Source organism: Nymphaea colorata, chromosome 2, assembly GCF_008831285.2.
Source record: "Nymphaea colorata isolate Beijing-Zhang1983 chromosome 2, ASM883128v2, whole genome shotgun sequence".
NCBI classification, from domain to species: Eukaryota; Viridiplantae; Streptophyta; class Magnoliopsida; order Nymphaeales; family Nymphaeaceae; genus Nymphaea; species Nymphaea colorata.
This window is the reverse complement of record NC_045139.1, coordinates 741,406-762,118: the sequence shown is the minus strand read 5'-3', so window position 1 is coordinate 762,118 and position 20,713 is coordinate 741,406. Positions and strand designations below refer to the sequence as shown.

The window sequence follows — 20,713 nt, the reverse complement described above, 5'->3', positions numbered from 1 at the left end:
CTCATGCATGCTTCCACAATTAGACTTGGGCACGACAGGTACTCGGTATGGGCCCGGGTCTGGACCCAAAAACCCGGCGGGCCTGATCCAGCCCGATAACTTTTAAATAACATTTTATTATTAAAGTAATATTAAAAATATATTTTATATTTAAAAATAATTTTATATTTTAAAAAATAAATTTTTTATTGTAACCGGGCTGAGCCAGGCTAGAACCGGGGCTTGAGTTTCGGACATCGAGCCTAGCCCAGATCTATCCACAATCGACATAATGTTCAAGATACAGATCAAATCCAACATATACGGAATAGGACTTAACTCGGGATCGAAGCCTGATATGGAATTTCCTAAACCATGCAGAAACCAAACTCTTTTCTTACCAGACCAAGATCTAATTGGATCCAATACGGGTCCGAATCATTAAAACTATTGACACCCTAACGAAAACACAACCTGGTGAGTGTTTTGTTTGCATGATAACCTAATCCCATGCAGTCTTTGAGGGGGGAATGTAACTCAATCTTCATGGTCGAAGTGAATTGAAGTAGAACATCAGATCATGGTGATCTAAGAGATCTCAAGCACTCTGTCACATGATCAATGAAGCCCCCAACCAAGCATAGGGAAAAAAAGGACATGTGAGTATATCTGGCTCGGGTCCAGACTCGGTTTCGGATCGCTCCAAATTCCATCAGCACATGTATGACCCAGGGCAGGAAAAGTGCTTTGAGTTCTGGTTTTATTCATGTTTTCCCTACTCAAGTCCAAACCAGTTTCAAATGGATCCGCAACCAAGGGTCCATCTATCTTCCAACAAATCTGGGTTTGGATCATTGGTTCCCATTTGAGTAACCCGATCCGCTTATACCTCTATCCAGCTGTGTGGACTGTGCCTTTTCTTTCAAGCTGCCATCGTGCTCTCTCTCTTTTCTCTATAATGCCCCGGCAAGAGAAGATCACATGATCTGTTGTACTCACTTTTTTTAGAAGATCTGCGATATCTACTCTCCATCTTTGACACGGTCCTCAGAGAGAGAGAGAGAGAGAGATAGATTCTTGCTCAAATGCATGCATATGTGTGTGGAGGTGTGTCCGCTTCTCCTTTAGTGGACTCAACTTCACCAATGAAAAGAATGGAAAGTCAATTGGCTGAATCAGCGACAACTATCATGATCAGTGGAATTCAGTAGCAAATAATGCCCCGAGCAGGAAACCCCAACTTTATCGTCCAAAAAGCGAAAAAAAAGGGGAAAAAAATCAACCCTTTTCCATTTTGCACATTTCTGCTATGGAACATCTGTTTTAGAAGCCACTTGTATTTCATAAGATAAGAAAGAAAGCCAGTTGTATCCATTTATTTACAAGACTGGCAACCCATAATTGAGAAACAGTGCTCCCAAAATGCAAAAAGAAGCAGGTGTTGACATTTAGTTTGGTAGGTGCAGGAGAAAGTGGAGAAGGCATTACCTGCATGTGTTCATGGAGCAGGTAATATAATAACCAACTGATTTCTCAGTACTTTTCTTTATGTCATCTTCTTTCATGACACAAGTCCCATGTGCTCAAGAAGGCAAAGGAAAAAGATCTGCAGAAACTTGAGAGAAGACTGTGAAAACCCACTTCACTAAGTGGTTTCATGTATTGGAATTGGTCACCACCAACTATGAAAGCTTTCAGATATCAAGCTTTATCTCAACTCTATATAAGGCCTAGAGCAGACAATGGATGTCTGCAAGTGAGAAAACAATGGCTTCCTTGAGTGTGTTTCCTGCAGCCTTTGCCATGAGCCTCTTGTGTTTCTCTCATTTAGCATTAGCTTTCCCAGGTGACTACTACTGGGGAGGGAACTATGATCTGTGCCCTGGGTTTTATGAGTACACATGCCCACAAGTAAATGAGATTGTAATGTCTGTGTTGGAGACGGCTGTCTCTCAGAACCCAAGAATAGCTGCTGCATTGGTGAGGCTCCACTTCCATGATTGCTTCGTGCAGGTAAAAGAACGAAATTGGACCCCCAGTTGATTTAGATAATCTCCCCCTCAAACTCTTGGCCTTCTGTTACTGTTACTCTTTCCAGGAATCAAGACTACCCTTTTATTTCTTTCTACATGAAAACAGACACTAAGCTTGATCCACACTGTACTAACATGTTTACTACAGGAATTCAATAGTTTCGTCTTTAAAGCTCTTGATTTTCCATTACGTACATAAAACAAAAGCATTACAGTAAATGATAAATTCAACTCTTATAGTTCTTTGTTGGATAAAGAGGCTTATTATTTAGTAGTAGTGTGCAGCATGCACATGGGCTTGTGTGAGAGAGAGAGAGAGAGAAAGAGAGAGAGAGAGAGGAGTCTAACCAACTTAGTGAAACCAGCTTAAATTGAATTCTTGATACTTTGAAGCTCAATCATAAACTAACTGTTTGTTTACTATGGTTATGCACAGGGATGTGATGCATCCGTTCTGTTGGATGATAGCCCAAAGATTGTCAGTGAAAAAAATTCCAACCCAAACAAGAACTCGCTTCGAGGATTCGAAGTCATCGACCAGATAAAATCTGAGCTGGAGGCAGAATGCCCTGGCGTTGTTTCATGTGCAGATATCCTTGCTCTTGCTGCAAGAGGATCCACGATTCTGGTAGGCTGTCTTTATGAGCACGTAAATTTTTTGGTTGTTTTAGTTTGTAATTAGAGAAAATTTTGAACTTGACATAGTTCTGATGCAGGCTGGTGGACCAAAGTGGGAGCTGCCATTAGGAAGAAGGGATTCAAAGACTGCGAGTTTGACCTTGTCCAACGTCAATATCCCTCCACCAAACTCAACTCTCCCAAACCTCAAAAACCTGTTTGGCCGTCAAGGCCTTGATGAAGTAGATCTTGTTGCACTCTCTGGTAAAATTCTCCATTGCCTTTTCATTTCACCTCCTTAGTACACTTCACATTTTAACAAGCCATACCTGAACGCCTACATGGTTGAGAAGAATAGAATTGTCTACTCCATATCTTCAATAAAAATGCAAAGTTGCTGACTAGTACTATCAAGTATTTATGAATGGTTCCCCCATTGAGACAATTACCTAGGTTATTGACTAGTTGCAGAAGCATTTTTTTCTGATAATGCACTTGATCAATTCTTGCAGGTGCCCATACAATTGGGGTGGCAAGATGCGTAAACTTCAAGCAGAGGCTCTACAACCAGAATGGAAATGGGCAACCAGACGCATCTCTGGAGCAGACATTCTATCAGAATCTAAAGACAGTGTGCCCTATCTCAGGAGGGGATAACATCATCACCCCCTTGGAGTTTATAAGCCCCAACAGGTTTGATAACTACTACTACAAGCTCCTTCTCTGGGGGAAGGGACTGCTAAACTCAGATGAAGTTCTCCTCACTGGAGCTGGTTCAGACACCACCATGCAACTTGTTAAAAGCTACGCAGAAGATGAAAATCTTTTTTTTGATCAATTTGCAAAGTCGATGGTCAAGATGGGGAATATCAATCCACTGACTGGTTTCAATGGTGAGGTCAGGGCCAACTGCCATAAAGTTAATTGAAGAGTTCCAGTGTACCTTAGGATGCTCATGCTTGTGCTTGAATCTTGTGGTTTGTCGAGCCATAATGGCTGTTTGTGTTGGATTCAGATTGACTTCTGAATATCATTTCTTATGTTTTGATTGACTTCCCTTAAGTGAATTGACTAAACTTTCCCAGCCTTCAAGAGCCAACGTGTTAAGATGTGACTGAACAATTGCACAGCTGGTTAGCAATACAAGCCTGTTCCCGAGTTACCCAAGTAATGAAAGTCCTTATTCAACTGAATAATTGCAAGTTGCTGATGAAGATCGTTCAGTGCATATGATTGCTTGATCAAAGGGACTTTTACCACTCAATTTTTACAGCAAAGCCAATGCCCGAATATGAACTAGCAAATTTTTCACTTGCTAATTAACATAACATGACCAGCTGTTTAACACTAAGGATAAAATGCTACTAAATAAATAAACGGATAACACAATACTGCAAGCTAACCCCAAAAAGAAAAACTGGAGAAGATCCTCATATGGACCCATAGCGTCGGTCTCCTGACCTTTGTGCTCCATCCACAGGAACAGGGATGCGATCCCATACTGTTTGATTGATGAATGTGTTGCCAAGATTGTCTGAACGAGTGTAACCAGTATCTGGCCCGCTCACCTGTTTACATCAAATTTTAATGCCTCACTCGAAGAATAATTATCTGCCATGCACTTAAAAGATCTTAATAAGCAACATCCTTGAAATGACTTGTATAACAAAACAACTTTGTTAAAATCAGTATTTTAATCCTGAAAACCATAACCGCAACAACTTACGGCTTCTAAACAAGCAGATAGAAGGGTCATCCCGGGCAGGGCATACAGTCCATACTGCATAAAGAAAGCAGCTTGATGTAAGACTAAATTTAAAAGAAAAACATTTGCATTTAATAACTGAGATCAAAATCAGCAGAAAATTCTTTACTAAGCCTCCTGCAAGATGTTCAAAAGCAATATCACCTGATGTTCTACTCTAGTCTTATAAATAAAACCACCACAACAGAATGCCATTGATGCCACAACTAACCTGTTCAGCAAACAGATTTTCATTAGTAAATATGTTAAAAACGTTACAAGGAGAGACCACACGTTGTTAAATTGACAGCCACTTAATAAACAATTACAAATTTACAACAGTAACAAAAACCTCTTAAGCTATCACCTTGCGATTGAGATACATCAAAGCCAAATGTTGCAAACAAAGACAGTATGCAGCACATGTGTGAATAAACATTTTGCCTTTGAAGCAAGTGATCGTATAGTATACATTAATAAAATGTAAAATAAACCTACACACAAGATATGATGCCAAATGTAGCCCATCCTCTTGTGCTATCACTCTCAAGCTCCTGTTTATACTCTGCAAGCAAAAGGCAACAGCATCAAGCACCAATAACTAAAAAAATAGTTCTGAAATGTTTGACTAATTAAGCTTCATAAAAGTAAATGCCCTATTTAGCAGAATGAGAAGACCAGCTTCAAGGGAAATAAGGTAGTCATGGCTTAAATATCCTACAAAAGGAAGAAGATAAATTGTTCTGAATTCTATTTCAAACAAGAAATTGCATCATCCCATAAATCAATTTTGTTATTGATTTCTATGATACTGATCAGATGCAAAAAAAAATATGTTCAAATTGAACCTTGCAATTTAATGAGTTCCTAAACACCATAGGAACCAGATGGACTATGAATTTCAAGAATTTACTAATATGTCTCCCGGCTCCTGATGAAGATGTGGTTTTTGGATATATGACTAGATAAATCTTAGCATGGGCCTGGATCTCAGATGTGAGTCTAAGAAATGAAGATCAGGAAGACATGGACCTCTGACCCGAGCAGAAATCCTTTGATCTCCAGCCCAGAAGATTTCATTATGAGCCCCAAGCCAGAACAAATTCATAGCTACATGGAGAGGGAATTCATATACCCCCTAATAAATAATTAACCCGCAAGCCACACATGTTCAGAATTAAGGAATAGTGATAAGCATGAGAAAACAAACCGCATGACTTTGTAAGAGAAAACTCAACAGGTTCATAGCCCTTGATTGGAATAGAAATGAAGACTTCATATGGAGCATCCAGTGCCTTTTCACCTGGAAAAAGAAGCTTAATTCAATGCCTACTATATAATAGAAGGAAGCTCGCATGTAAAATAAAACTCACATCTCCAGCTAACATCCAATATGGTAGGTGATAAGGTTGTAGGTGGGTGCCCAACTGCACCTGATCCAGCCAACTCAACCTCTAGACCATTTTCTGGGTATACCTGTGATGAAAAAACAAGACTCGCCATTATCACTAGCAATTCCAATTGATGTGAGAACATAAAAATAAGCAAGACTAAATGAAATGGTAGTTGTTGCATATGATGTCTACTAGCACCTTAAAATGTGGTTTTCCCACCAACCCAGAAAGAGAAGAGACAGCAGTAAGATAAAGTGGAACATGAGCATGTTCTGTTGCAAAGCTGCAAAATAGAAAATATTTGTAAGTATAAGAAACCAATGAAGAATAAATTTTCATTCGAGGCCATATGAGTTCATTTCCAACATTAAGATACAGCAATTAGGCAGAATGAAAAAACAATAACCTGATTGACAATAGCAGATATTATGTACGCTTATATGGATGAACAGATTCTAAGAAAAAAAACTTAAAAATAATGCAGGTAGGTATAGAGAAATATTTGGACCTGACTACCTTACTGGAAAAAGTAAAACTAACAATAAACAACTAGGATAAAGTGATCTCAAGACATTATTCCATTAGCTCGAAGGGAGAAGGGTAAATTTGTGAGGTCCAAACAACATAATATGTCATAAAAGCTAAAGAATACTCGTCCTGCCAACTTGTCTCCCTTCAAAGATGACAGTTCTTTCCACATTCCAAAGGTGAATATATATTAAGGTCCTTGCTTCCTTTAATGAGGAATGCAACAAAATCCCAGTTTGGAACTCAAACATTTCTTTTCAGCAATGTAGCAAGAAACACTTATCGGCATTTGCTCTAACCACAAGTAAAATGGACAATAAGATGCTCGTGCCATGTGCCAAACCTGAATTCTCGGTGAGCTCTGTCAAATCCAAGCTGAGTCATACCATTGTATATCTGCATTGACCAGAGTATCATCAAACCATTCTGGAAGCCAAATGAACAATGAGCTTATAAAGGAAGAAAAGGATCTGCATGGCTTACAACTTCATACGATCTAGGATGAAACCCCACAGTGAAACCTTCAAATACTCGAGAACCATTCTGAGTACATGAGATGGCAAGATCAACAAAAACCCTAACAAAAAGGAAAATTAGGTCCAAATATCTAGAATATTTACCATGTCTGGCATGAAAGACAGAAAAGAGATTTCCATAGAACAAGGCAGAATAACTTGCAAACAATGTTGGAGAAAAGTAACTGGCATTAGGACAATCATTATAAGCAAAGGATGGACCAAACCCCCTAATTGTTGTTTTTTGTCTCTTCATCTTTTCTTAAGAGAGACATTCTCTATTTTGCAGTATTTTCTTTCTACATTTCTTTTACAGTATCTCATGACATGCCAAGAGTTCCCAAAGATTTCTTCAAGACAGTCTTGTTTTCAGAAAGACTCCAATATGGCTGCCTTCTATGAAATTCCTGTCAACGATATCTGGCACTACAGCCACATCAAACAAAACGCTGAGTTTCCTCAATCAGGCAACAATGGGATAATAGACATGGACCAAACAAGGGCATGGTAGTGTTTGGTATCGATATTTTTATTTCTTTAAGAAGATATGACCAAGAGCAGATCCTGCTCTTCTAACAAATAGACTGGTCAACAAATAATTGCCAGGAAAAAAGAGAGCAAAAAAAGGAAAGGAAACCGAGACAGAACATAATAAGTTGAAGTGACCATACCTGCACATTGTACTGTCATAAGACACATTACATATGCAACCATACTTATCTGAAAATAACACGAGAAAAGAAAATATAAATATAAATATAAATATATATATATATATATATATATATATATATATATATATATATACACATTGATCAACAGAGCATCTAAGACAAGCAAAACTGAATATTTAAAAGAGTAAATGTACTCATAATTCCCCACCTGTACATGTCTCTGTATTTGAGCAAGTTCCACATTTTATGTTGACCTGAAAAGTTTGGAAAAAATCAGGATTTACAATCACTCATACACAAAGTACAAACGTGCCAGGATAAGGGAGCATTGGTAGTGTGAAATAAAATTGAGGAGACAAAGTAGGACCTGTCCAGAGCCAACATCTTTTTGAAATTTTAAAGGACTAGCACTGGGAAATTTTCCAGTGTTTGATTTCAGGATGTACAATGGGTTAAAATTCATTCATTCAACACACCCCAAAATCCTTCGCAGGATTATCAGAGACTCCCTAAGAGACAATAACATTTTAGGTCGTTCTGTAGCAAAAAGCAGTATATGAATCAAACAGGAATAAGTTCCAACCTGAGCAGCACGACCCATTTTATCAAAGCTATCTTCACAATGCAGCAAATCACCACCATGGTATTCCTGTCAATAAAGCTACTTGTCGAGATAACAACTTTTATGTGATAGACCAAACAAATCATTTCAATTTTTCAATAATTACTGCAGAGTAAATACAGAAATTCCCTAACATGCAGGAACAAAAAGTGCCAATTGTAACTTCCAGCCAGCAATAAACTACTACCCTTGAGAAGACCAATTAAAGTATCTAATTCAGTGACATGTCTATATGTTGATGAACAGACAGTGGAATTGATTAATGAGAATCAAGCTTACATACTTGAACAAATTTCTCTACAGTGCCGGAGCTAGAGGCAAAATAACTGGAAGTGTCAAACTGACCAAAATCTACATAACCCTGCAAGGACAAGATAAACTATTTAAATTAGCCTTTGGGTAATTTCCATGATGAAAAGAAATCAGACTAGTCTCTCAATAATAATCAGATAAGCTAATGGATCTCAAAAAGGGTCCAAAGGAGTAAACGTAGCAAACATGATGAGTATGATGGTCTATTGTTTCACCAATATATTTTCCCTTCTACCATCTATGATGCAGCCTATAATAATTAACAGAACCTCAGGAGCAAATAATTAATGAAATAACTCAAGAAAAGTGTGGTATGTAATACCGTCTGTGACCTTTGCTCTACATCTTTGCAGAAACGTACAGCTAGATCAGTGTCCTGTATCAGGAAAATGTAAAATATATGAATATGTTGCAATAGTCACATAACCATATCTATCGAGCATGAAACTTCAAAGGAGGTCAATCACAGATCAGAGAAAAATATTTAATTCCTTCAATCTAAATTTCATTGAGGAAAAGCAAGTTTGTCAATAGAAGGTGCAGGCATCAAAGTAAATATTAGGATTTTTTTTTCTCAGTAATCTTCAGGACTGCATCTGGCCTTCTAACTAGCGCTGTTATATTGGGCATGGACCAAGTCTCTTTCATTCAAAAACTTCGAAGGAGGACAATAAAAGACCATCGAAAAATTTTTAATTCCTTCAATCTAAATTTCAATGAACAAAAAGTAAACATTCTCAAACATTTTATTAGCCAAAATGATGACCCAACAGCAAGTTTTGAAATGGTACAAGTTGGCAAGAATCAGCAGCAATGGTTGACACTTTGGAATTTGTCGATAATAGTCTAGAAGTAAAATGTGTGAGAAACATTAAACCATAAAAACTTTAGCGACATGAAGCATCATCTGCAATAATATGCACATGATTATCCATTAGCATGGGTATAATGCACATGTTTCCGTTGATAGCCCAATCACATGAAGATGGAAAGCGAGCAGTTATGACCACGTAAGCTAGTGCCATGTCTAAAATGATTATCTCATTTGTCAAAAAGCATAACTGAACTGATACTTCGTGCAAACATGATTGAAACTTTGTTGAATTCATGCATTATTTTACACTTCTAATTCACCAAAAACACTTTTAAAACCATAAAAAATGGAATATCATCTGGACTTACCTTCCCTAAATACTCAAACACGTGCCCAATCCAGTCTGTCTGAAAGAATAGTTAAGAAATTACATGCTTAAAGTCTTAGATGAAGAAGCAAATACTCGTCCTTGTGAGCATGTCCAAAGGATACAAAATCAAGAAGGAAGCTGCCGCTGTCGATGACATAACAACCGGAAGTTGGTGCCACAACTGACTCAACCCCACAAATCCTTAAAAAAGCTGCAGCCAGAGCAGCTAAGCAAGTGTGAGCAGCAAAAAAGAAAGCAGCCTAAGTGTAAGAACGTAGCATGAAAGCAGGCCAAGTAACAAATAACTAACACGTACGCAGCAAGAATATCAACTTCCACAAAAAAATTGAGATGACCAAGTAATGTTAAGGAACAACTATACAGAAATATACCTCTTGCAAATATAACACATAGGAAGTGTAATACAACATGCAAGCTTACCTATAAGGAAAGCAATTGACCACCACCTAAGAATTTTCATTCTTGAAGCTTACCACCATTAACAAGCTCTGCAACATCCACAGAGTAATGTTACTAACAATATACATACACAACCATAGAGCACAAATAAACCATGACACACACAAAACACTCCTTCTTAAATGGAAAACCCAATTAAGATGTTGGTTGGAACATATTCTCCCCGAACGCATTTCTGAGAAAATTTGCCGATGTCTGTCAATTAATCGCAAAACAAAACGCTCGACCAGTCTAGCCCAAAAAGAGAAAAGGAAAAGCTCCAAATTGAAATAATGAATATCAAATCTGAAAGTTTCCATTTAAGTTTTATTTTTTGGGGGGATTAGGAACAAACCAGTCTACATTAAAGAACGGACAAATATTACAAATTCGTTAAGGAATACTGACGGTCACAATAGACGGTGCAACTAAGTTGATCTGGAATTAGACCGCCTAAGTACAGAGAGATATGGCATAACTCTCTGAGAAACGATTTGGGTGGTCAGTGAAATTTTGCATTTGACAAACCGTTCACTGAATCTGAAGAAAATGAACAAAAGAAAAGCAAAAAAAAGAGAAGTAGGAAAACGTACATGGGATCTGATAGGGAAGAAATGAACAAAACAGCAGAAATTCAAGGAAAAAATGCATGTTGTTTAGCAGGTTCCCATAGAACTGCGATAATGTAGAGCACTGTACTGTGCAAATCGTCCCTGGAAAGGAGGGAATGACAAGAAGAGACCCTCGGCGAGAGAGAGAGAGAGAAGCGTGAGTGAATTCAGCTCACAGACGCATGCGCGCGCGCGCACACACACACACGCACATGTGCAATTTTAATTAAAATCCAAATATAAGAAACAAAAAAAAAAATGGGACATGCAATGTACAAATTGGATCAAGAGTTCATTAACCCAAAACTATTGACCTTTTCTTCAGATTTTATAGTTTTTTACGTGATGAATTCTCTAAGCAACTGCCAAAATTCTTCGTGCTTTTCATCATAAAAACTTGCGTTTCTTTTAAATGACGCAACTATTTCTAATAAACAAGAAAGATTAAGAGGACGTCCTCCACCTATTTCCCAAGGCAAAAATGGGTTTGTGATCGGCTTTAGATTCAAAGTCGAACTTGGATTTTTACTCTTTTAAATAAATTAGCATCCAACTATCCGACATGTTTATATAATCAGGTTGGATTTTTAAAATTTTTGTCGAATTCCAATGTTATCGAACTCAAACCAGAATTCAGTTATTAAAAGTAATACCAAGGCTAATTATGATTACTACTCCGATTTTTGTTAATTAAAACTGAGCCGACAAAATTCAATATATAACATGGCATATCTAATCCATGTACATTTTGCATGCATCTTATCTTGTTGAATCTCTACCGTTGCTTACTTCCTTACGAACGTACTCATCTAGTCATCTTCCTTATTAAAAAAAAAATAAAGACTATCAGTAAATCTAATATAAGCGTTTGATTATAAAAGTTGAGTAAAATAGAAGAATGGATTCATAATTTCTCGATGGCTCGTAAGCTTATGCTTATGGAAGCAATCACAGTACACATAAGTATTTGATGAGAAACAGATAAAAAAGCGTTGGCATAGTATACATATAAGAGTTCAATAAAAAAAATATAAAAAAAATGAATTGGATGACTAAGATATGTATTTCTTAAAAAATGAAATGAAATGAAAATAAGTTTCTTATATCAAATTATATCAAACTAAGATATGTATTTCTGGAAATCTGAAAATATGTTTCTTAAAAATCAAACACAGAAATATGTTTCTGGAAGTATATTTCTGAGTTATCACACACTCATCAAAATGGGAATCGAAAATATTTTTCCCATTTCCTTTTTTCAGGAAATATATTTCCAGAAATATATTTCCAATTCCATAATTCCATGCTATCAAACGGCCCCTAAGTTCATACAAAAAAATATAGTAATATTTTTTGAAAGACAAGGCAAATTTTGATTAGGTTCAATATATATAGCTGTTACTAAATTATTTGGGTAGGCATTTGCTTAATGTGAATATGAGATCTGAGGTGAGATCACTCGTGAGGATTTTAGGTCCAACTATGTGAGGTCACACTGCTTCCCGTCGGACCTCAAATCTTAGCTTTTGGCCACATATTGAGGATCTTGAATCTTTATTTTTCAGTAGATCTGGGGTCTAGTGTTTGTTTGTTTTGTGGTTCCCAAATAAAAGGGACTTCATATTGAGATATGAGGTTGTTTGATACTAAGAATATTGTATTACCTAATCGGTTTAGGTGTTAATATTATGTTATTTTAAAAAATACAATGCAATTATATATGTTGTTTCTAAATTTAGTAAACAAATGTCGGGCATAATTGTATCATATTTTCTAAATAAGATATGACATTTTTCTAATACATGTAGAAAAATAGCCATATCCCAATCCACTTAGGTCGGGATAAAAAACTAGACGACTCAATTTTTTGTTAAAATATATTTTAAACAAAAACGAGCATTCTAGAATGTCCATAAACACTAATTTAACATAAAACAAATCACATCTCAAGTTGTTTTTAATAATATAAAAGCTGTTGATTTCCTATTACTGTGAAAACATTATTTGACTCAAAAAATTGTTAACTTAATATATGTTTTCCATCAAACATTTTTAAGAACATATCTGTATAGTTGTATTGTGCAAAAATGTGCTTAAGCATTCAATCTTGAAGGGTTTGGATTTTATCCATGACCTAATTGTATGGGATCTCTCAATTCATGAAAAAACACACACATATGAAATGATGAAAAAACATTTTTTTGTGATATCTGTAATAAAAGATTCATTTTTTTCATAAAACATGAACTAAGAGTTCCAAATGAAATTCTATTGACTTCCTTTTCAGGATTACTCCCTATCACTAAATAATATTTTATAATTTCGTTAGCATTTTTTTTTGTTTGAAAATATCTTATTTGTCATTTTCAAGTTTCTTGAAGTTGCAAGCAAAATATACGTCCGGAAAACGAAAATTCCGCATTTTCGTATCGATCCAGCTGAACCAAATCTGGGTCCGAACCAAATATCGGCTGATATCCGTACCCCTACTTGAACGCCCTGCTCCACTCCGGCACTGTTGGAGTGTCGAGCGAGAGAGAGAGAGCTCCGAAACATGGCAACGGCATCCTGATCTTAGAAGAATGGCGAGATCGGGAGGCGGATGGACTGTCCTCCAGAGGCGGCGGATACCCCTCTTCCTCGCCGTCCTCTCCGTCTCGGCCGGAGTCCTCTTCATCCTCCGGTCCTCGTCCGATTCCTGCACTTCTCCCGCGCCCGAACGATTTACGCCTTTGTTCTCTAGCTCCCATTCACTGTCCACCCCCAGCGACCTGCCGAATCCTCTGGCTTTCATGAGATCGAAGCTCGTCCTTCTCGTGTCCCACGAACTCTCCCTCTCTGGTATGTCGGATTTGTCTTGGCTGTTCAAGGTTGCCTCTCGTTGCGCTTAGCTATCTAGATTGTTTCTCTCATTGTTAAATAGTTTTTATTCACGATCTGGGGGAACAAATCCTCGTTCCAAAGGACACGCTTTCTTGCTTTAATAGTTAAAAATTTCAGTAATGTGATATATAAACAATTGTATTGATGGGAATTCTTGTTTTTAACATCCATTTTCGAAAGGTTCACAAATATATTCCTTCTGATATAGGGAGGAATAAATTTCTATGGGAAAGATACCGGTTGAAATTTAGAAAAATGTATTGAAGAAGAAAGAGTGGCTGGGAATGATTGTAACAGTGAATTCTCACGGTTCATGCTTGAATTAGCTTGAAATGAACATAGAATTTGAACAAATGGTGGGCACGTTTAATGAGAATGAGGAGGAGGGTGAAATTAGCTCGGTAACGTCAATCTCCAATTGATTTTTTTTGAAGAATGTGGAGATTAGTGGTACAGGTTGGATAAAAATGAAGGTGCAAGTGTAAAAAATATGGAAACGCGGAGAAAAATCTGGCTTGCTTGGGTACATTATGAAAAAAATGTGGCATAATGGGATATTTGATACTTTATATTTCTGCCGATGTTTGTCTAGTTTGGATCTCAGAAAGGGTAGAAGCATTCAATAGTTTCTGTGGAAGTATTAAATTATGCATCTCCATACACGAATCACATAAACCACTGAACAAATAAAACTCACATAAGTCTTCTGCGTGTACATAGAAGCATGCGTCAAATGTCCAAAACTGGTATACATTCCACATAATCATCTGAATGCAAAATCCTACAAATTTGGGACGACACCTGAGGATTTGAGATACATGAAACAATACTTGGCTTCATTGTCTTGGCCAAATGAGAGATACATGAAACTTAAGGCAAATTGGATCAGAGATCCTCACTTTTTGAGGATATGTAATTTACCAGTTGAAACTCTGGTGTATTGGCTATTTCACATACCCATGTTAGCACCATTCGAGATTGAAGGATCTGAGTTTCATTCTGCCAAATGAACAACAAAGAGAAGCACGAGGTTACAGAGTTCACCGTGTAGTAACCTCAATCAAGATGTTGAGCTGCTTGGTCATGTTACTCATATACCATTATATCATAAATGATTTTTTAAAGGATTTCCGATATGGATGTATATAAATCACTGTCAATCTTTGTGCATAGTAACACAAAGTTATCATGTATTTGTAAAGAGCAAACATAAACATATTGCATATTTTATATCATTCTTGATGTTATGAACATATCACCTCAACATGTTTACATGTTTAGATTGTTTTACGCAACAGAATCTAAACAAAGTTTTAGTAAGAATTCCATTCTTCTATGCCTGTATAGCTTTAAAAACTTAGGTAGGTGGTCCTGTTTCATTTTTCTTCACTGTACCTTCTGATCTCTGTGTATGTGGATGTGTTGTGGGAGGACAAACATGCACACTCACGTATGCGTTATTTTAACTAGCCTTTACATAAAAATTGTCATTGTCTAGGTGGCCCCTTACTACTGATGGAGTTGGCATTCCTGTTGAGAAATGTTGGTGCTAAAGTTGTGTGGGTTACTAACCAAAAACCTACCGAAACATCTGAAGTAATTTACAATTTAGAGCACAGGATGTTGGAACATGGAGTTCAGGTATGTTTTCTTCGGATCCCCAAAATTATGTGAAGCTTGAAGAATTTGTTTCTAATCCCTCTAGGGGATGTTTAGATCAAATCCCAAAGTTAATTTTATGCAAAAGGTAGTATCTTGTGCAAGCTCTTCTTACATGTTAGAAGTATTCAGCTCTGCTTTCACTTGCTTTCAGTGAAGGCTTGCTTTGTTTCTTACACATTGCAACATTAAGTCAGTAATATTTTTTCCAATGAAATGATAAGGGGCCATCCTAACCTTCAAAACATGCAAAATTTGCTTCTTTTAATAGTTTGTACATTTTGAAAGATGATAATTAGAATTACAATGTAGGCTAATATCTTCTTGTTTATGGTAAATACTGGATTCTATTGCTTATCAAGTAGATGGCTTTAGATGGTCATGTGCAAAGAGAAGTCATTGCAAACTGTAGATCTTCAAATATTAAAAATGACAAGCCTTTTCTTATTTTGTTTGTTTATGGCCTGCTTGTGAATGAATGTGATGGAGGATGAAAAGAAACATCCTATTGGATAATTTTTTTGATCTCTTCACGAGTAATGCACCCGAGACACTGAGCTCAGTATTGTACTTATTGATTTCAAGTACAGATATTTGCAGCTTAATATTCAAAGTCTGTAGATTAAAAATAGTTGTAGCCTGCCAATGACTGGGGGTAGTGATGTTGTTTTGCTTCAATGCTACCTTTGAGTGATCTTTTGCCAAGGTGTAAAGGCAAAATTTTCAGGATGCTAGGACTGACATGCAGCAGCACTGGCTGTCTGCAAGTAATACAACTGGATGTGTCATGGACATAGGAAAGAGGGCTATGAAAACTTTGCTCAGGCTCATGTTTTTACTTGGGAATCGCTTCCTCAAGCATCAGGCTTTTTTCTACTCTCTTCTTGAAATTTTTTGTACTACTTTCTTTCTGAGTGTTGCTAAAATTAACTTCAGCAGAGCCCAAGGTTTAGTGAAATTGGAGAGAGAGGATGGGGGAGCGGGGAGGGTGCACTGGACCAGTGCATAACGATTTAAGTCTCATTAAGGGCCCTTGCAGTTCAAACCCCAGCTGCACTTGTCTGGGTTAATGTTCTTGCATCTCAAGGGTTTTTTCACTTAGAATTTTATATAGGAGAAAGATAATGGATTTGACAGATTAAATAGCATGGCCTGGTCCCCCAACCGAGAGAGGCTTGTCCATGATCAAAATGAAAAAAGAAGCTCAATACTGGCCTATATAGTACAATGCATTAAAAAACTGTGCAATATATATTTTTTCTAGAAAAATGAATGACTGAATATATATCCACATTGTTAATTCAATATTTATGCACATCTTTGTATATCTATTTTATTCTGACCATGGCATTGATTACACAATGTATTGCTATCCTATGAGTTATCCAATGCATGTTGTAAGCAAGAGTTTTGTTTTTAGGTATTTCCTGCTAAGAGTAGTGAAGCCTCAGATACTGCACTTAAAGCTGATTTGGTTGTTCTGAACACTGCTGTCGCTGGGAAGTGGTTGGATGCTGATTTGAAAGATGATGTTCCTCATGTTCTACCTAAGTTATTGTGGTGGATCCATGAAATGCGAGGGCACTATTTCAAGCTGGAATATGTTAAACACCTCCCTCTCGTTGCTGGTGCCATGATTGATTCATATACAACTGCAGAATATTGGAAAAATAGGACTCATGATCGACTGGGGTATGCAAAATAATGTATTTAATAGAGCTTTAATCACTGACAGCAATTGAATTAGTCTTCAATATCTAGATAGATCATATACTAAATTCACATGCTTATCTATGAAAAAAAAAAGTGTGTTTGCTCATCACATAATATGATATTGAACTTTGGCATTGTTTTTTTTATCAATGCCCTTTCACATATTTTCCGAAGCTTCCGTAACACATGCATATTACATCCATTACATCTTGCAGGATCAAGATGCCCCAGACTTATGTCGTGCATCTTGGAAACAGCAAAGAATTGATGGAGGTTGCTGAAGATAGTGTTGCAAGACGTGTCTTACGTGAGCATGTACGAGAAACATTGGGAGTTAGGAGTGAAGATCTCCTTTTTGCTATAATAAATAGTAAGCTGTTTATGCTTAAATGCCAGAGCGCTGCAGCTCTATCCTAGTTTCTTAGTCTTAGTCAGCAATTGTGCCAAGATAATTTCCGTAAAACATTACAAATTTGATTCTCATCAGATAATAGGCTAGCGGAATTATCTCTGTCAAGTAAGTTTATCCATGGCTATGCATCCATGAGGACACATGTTCAGCATACTTCGGATGCGCACTAAGAAATTTGGGATGTTTGATAGGTTAAATACCATACCTAAGTGAATGTCATTGGTCTATAACTAGTAAACATTTTCTTCTAAGCCGGTTTTAGCTTGCAGAAGTCCAATGCATTAGTACTTCTGTGATTGATTTCTTATGAGAATAATACATGCATTTGTTGGTCAAATATGAACATGATTTGGAGATGCCTTGTCACATTTGTTTACAGGTGGTGTAAAAAAATACCTGTTTCTTGTAAGTGGCGTTTTCCATCATCCATGACCTTCGTTTCACATCCCCATGTCATCTCTTGAACCAATGATATAAAAGACATCCATAGTACATGCTGCAGCTACTAGTGGCTTGTCAAAAGCTTTCTTATGATGTGGCTTTCACTTTGAAAATTGACCTCAGCATATTTTCCTTCATAAATGGACCACTTAGTTACTTTTTTCTGGCAATCTTTCAGAAAATAGCCTATGAACTTGTGAAAATATACTTGGGCATTTACTGGAGGCTAACTGCCTTATATTTTGTCTCAGAGTGGAGCTAACCATGATTCAAATTATGCTTTGTTAGGTTTTACGTTTTAACAGTTCATGAACATTATTCAGGTGTTTCACGGGGAAAAGGTCAAGACCTGTTCCTGCATTCATTCTTTGAAAGCCTTCAATTGATTAGGGAAGAAAAGCTACAAGCTCCACCTATGTATGCAGTAGTAGTTGGAAGCGATATGAGTGCTCATACCAAATTTGAGACACAACTGCGCGAGTTTGTGTCAGAGAAAAAGCTTGAAGGACATGTTATTTTTGTCAATAAAACACTATCTGTTATTCCTTATTTGGCAGCAATAGATGTCCTTGTACAGAATTCTCAGGTATTTTCATAGTGGTTGATTTCAAAATCTGTTTCTTTAATGTGAACTATTGTTGTTGTATTTGTATCGGAAATCTCATTTTCATTGCAGGCCCGAGGAGAATGCTTTGGGAGGATTACCATTGAAGCGATGGCATTTCAACTACCAGTGTTGGTGAGCACCTTCACAGTTTCACTGTACATTCCTAATTTAGTTGCTTATGAACTAGTACTGAACAGGTGGATGGTTAGACACTCTTCAAGTTGATACTTTGCTTGAATTTTGTGTCATGGTATAGAAATTTAGTTTTGGATCTATAACCCTTTGTTGGTTTTAAGGAGCTGTGCTCTGTGTACCACTTTTATGCTACATTTTGGATGTTAATGATTTGTTGCATAATGCACAGTTTGAACTTTGGAGCATGTTCACATACTATTGGTTGGATTCTAATTCTTCATGTGCGTAACATTCTAAAGGGAGCCAGTCGGCATCTTTTCTATCTCTTCTAGCGGTTCTTGTGAGATTGCCTTTTCCTGGTCACAATCTTCAGTAATAAAACTCACTTTTCTTAGATGTGGTTTGTAAAACCCTCTTCTATTTATTCTTCAAGTAGTGAATATCAGTTTCTCACATTGTATTGTCCTTCTTGTATATTGCTTAAGCACACTATTTGCCATTGAAATTCTTTTATTGAACCTGTTTATATAGCCTAATTTGAAAAAACCGGCTTATTCTTCAAGCCTTTGAAGGTATTTTGGGCTCAATGAACTGTCCACTGTTCATCAACGATGGATAGTAAACGAATAACATGTACTTCAGTAACATACAGTACAAACTTTGCTGCGGTTATCATAGTCATAGACTTATAATGTCTCCACTTAAGGGACACATTCACAACCACTTGCTTTGTCACGAAAAACATGTCAAAGTTGGCTTCTAGATGTGCCTCTTGTAGACTAGGTTCCTCTTTTCAACAAAGGAAATTATGTCAACTTTTTCCTAGAACTGTCTGTTGTTCTTTCAAGGACATGCTTCAAAGTTCAAACCATGCATCATGTAAACAGGGTACCTCAGCTGGTGGCACCAGAGAGATAGTCCTTGATGGAAAAACAGGAATCTTGCATCCTGTAGGTAAAGAGGGAGTCTCCCCGCTGGCTCAAAACATTGTGAAACTCGCAACAAGTGCTGGACAGAGGGCGACAATGGGAAGGGCCGGCTATGAAAGAGTGCGAGAAAGGTTCATGGAGCATCATATGGCAGAAAGAATTGCAAAGGTTCTGAAGGAGATTCTACAGCAATCGACTGCACAATCTCACCCCAAATGAGACTTTTCTTGGTGATTCAAAGTTTCATCTCTCCAGCCATTGTACCTTTTCCATTGCATGTCATTCCCTGTTGTGTGTGTGTGTGTGTGTGTGTGTTTTTAAAATCTTGGATACCTGTTCCATTTACCTTATTCATTTACTCACTTGGTTCACTTCCTTGTAGATTTTGCTGAGGCAGTCGGGACCTCAAGGACCAAAGATAAACGGTGGACCTGATGAAAACTGCTGAAAGGACCAAAGATAACGGTGAACTTCATGAAACTGCTGATTGGCGGTTGAAGGCTGAAAGTTGAAAGACAGCAGACCATGAAATGAGCGATATACATAGCAAAGGTAGCTGATTTCCTGAATTGATCGTACAGCGAAGACCCAGCCCTTACTGCTATTAGGTTTTTCGTCTGGGCCATCTTCCGTATCTATCACATTTTCATTTTTTTCCGTTCTTTCTTGTTTTACAATCTTTTTTCCTTCCCCTATGGTGTTCCTTATAGACGGATGTGGCCTTGAATGTATAACTATTCACCAATGAAAAGGAAGATTCGTTGTTCAAGCCTCCAGTCAGAGAGTGCGCGTGCACACACACACACACACACTTTATATATATATATATATATATATATATATATATATATATATATATATATATATATATATATATATAAAACAAAGAGAAAAAGATCTAAACTAGTAAGAGATATCATCACTTTTTCTTATTTTTCTTTCAACCAATAGATTGGGTGACCATCATGAGGGAGTTGGGTATTCAAATTGAATGAAGGTTTTAAGTTCAAGCCCTAGCTAATTGAATGAGCCTCTTGTTGGCGAAGAGCTTACAAAGTGATAAAGTGAACGATAATAATTTGCATTGATGAAAATTCCTCTAAAGCATCAAACCTAGCATCTCCCTTGGGTAAAATCAATTAAATATTTTCTTAAGAACACGAAGAGTTTTGGCCTTTTTACGGGTTGTATAAAAACATTTGATCTCTCTCTCTAGACCCGCACGCACGCATGCACACTGTCACACACTCTAACGTATATA

The 20,713-nt window shown here is 37.1% G+C and overlaps 3 protein-coding genes across 3 annotated transcripts; 2 read left to right on the top strand and 1 right to left on the bottom strand.

Moving 5' to 3' along the window:
* Positions 1–1,588: 1,588 nt before the first annotated feature.
* Positions 1,589–3,727, top strand: LOC116248177 (peroxidase 9-like). The gene is made up of 4 exons (XM_031620823.2): positions 1,589–1,992; positions 2,449–2,640; positions 2,729–2,894; positions 3,143–3,727. Exons 1-4 carry the CDS (start codon positions 1,726–1,728, stop codon positions 3,556–3,558), a joined length of 1,041 nt encoding a protein of 346 aa, XP_031476683.1. The 5' UTR covers positions 1,589–1,725; the 3' UTR covers positions 3,559–3,727.
* Positions 3,728–3,922: 195 nt separating this feature from the next.
* On the bottom strand, positions 3,923–10,863 carry LOC116248176 (uncharacterized). The gene is made up of 18 exons (XM_031620822.2): positions 10,656–10,863; positions 10,045–10,112; positions 9,726–9,814; positions 9,602–9,640; positions 8,742–8,795; positions 8,391–8,468; positions 8,069–8,134; positions 7,694–7,739; positions 7,483–7,531; positions 6,780–6,873; positions 6,640–6,692; positions 5,967–6,051; positions 5,748–5,850; positions 5,585–5,677; positions 4,873–4,939; positions 4,540–4,606; positions 4,357–4,410; positions 3,923–4,198 (listed from the first exon to the last, which is right to left on the bottom strand). Exons 2-18 carry the CDS (start codon positions 10,082–10,084, stop codon positions 4,061–4,063), a joined length of 1,215 nt encoding a protein of 404 aa, XP_031476682.1. The 5' UTR covers positions 10,085–10,112; positions 10,656–10,863; the 3' UTR covers positions 3,923–4,060.
* A 2,309-nt stretch (positions 10,864–13,172) lies between these two features.
* Positions 13,173–20,224, top strand: LOC116249182 (uncharacterized). Its single transcript, XM_031622360.2, has 8 exons — positions 13,173–13,514; positions 15,055–15,197; positions 16,636–16,907; positions 17,144–17,298; positions 18,105–18,367; positions 18,458–18,520; positions 19,411–19,682; positions 19,835–20,224. The coding sequence occupies exons 1-7, from the start codon at positions 13,256–13,258 to the stop codon at positions 19,669–19,671; spliced, it is 1,416 nt and encodes a 471-aa protein (XP_031478220.1). The 5' UTR covers positions 13,173–13,255; the 3' UTR covers positions 19,672–19,682; positions 19,835–20,224.
* The last annotated feature ends 489 nt before the right edge of the window (positions 20,225–20,713 follow it).

What these genes read in the sequence shown, in the direction of transcription:
- LOC116248177 (XM_031620823.2), top strand. Translation starts at nt 1,726, where the DNA reads ATGTCTGCAAGTGAGAAAACAATGGCTTCCTTGAGTGTGTTTCCTGCA. An exon ending in TCCATGATTGCTTCGTGCAG is followed by an intron (nt 1,993 to 2,448) that starts GTAAAAGAACGA and finishes GGTTATGCACAG; the next exon opens with GGATGTGATGCATCCGTTCT. An exon ending in AGATCTTGTTGCACTCTCTG is followed by an intron (nt 2,895 to 3,142) that starts GTAAAATTCTCC and finishes CAATTCTTGCAG; the next exon opens with GTGCCCATACAATTGGGGTG.
- LOC116248176 (XM_031620822.2), bottom strand. Translation starts at nt 10,084, where the DNA reads ATGAAAATTCTTAGGTGGTGGTCAATTGCTTTCCTTATAG. An exon ending in AAATACAGAGACATGTACAG is followed by an intron (nt 7,532 to 7,693) that starts GTGGGGAATTAT and finishes TGTTATTTTCAG; the next exon opens with ATAAGTATGGTTGCATATGT. An exon ending in ATTGGATGTTAGCTGGAGAT is followed by an intron (nt 5,678 to 5,747) that starts GTGAGTTTTATT and finishes TTCTTTTTCCAG; the next exon opens with GTGAAAAGGCACTGGATGCT.
- LOC116249182 (XM_031622360.2), top strand. Translation starts at nt 13,256, where the DNA reads ATGGCGAGATCGGGAGGCGGATGGACTGTCCTCCAGAGGCGGCGGATA. An exon ending in CCACGAACTCTCCCTCTCTG is followed by an intron (nt 13,515 to 15,054) that starts GTATGTCGGATT and finishes GTCATTGTCTAG; the next exon opens with GTGGCCCCTTACTACTGATG. An exon ending in TGTTGGAACATGGAGTTCAG is followed by an intron (nt 15,198 to 16,635) that starts GTATGTTTTCTT and finishes TTTTGTTTTTAG; the next exon opens with GTATTTCCTGCTAAGAGTAG.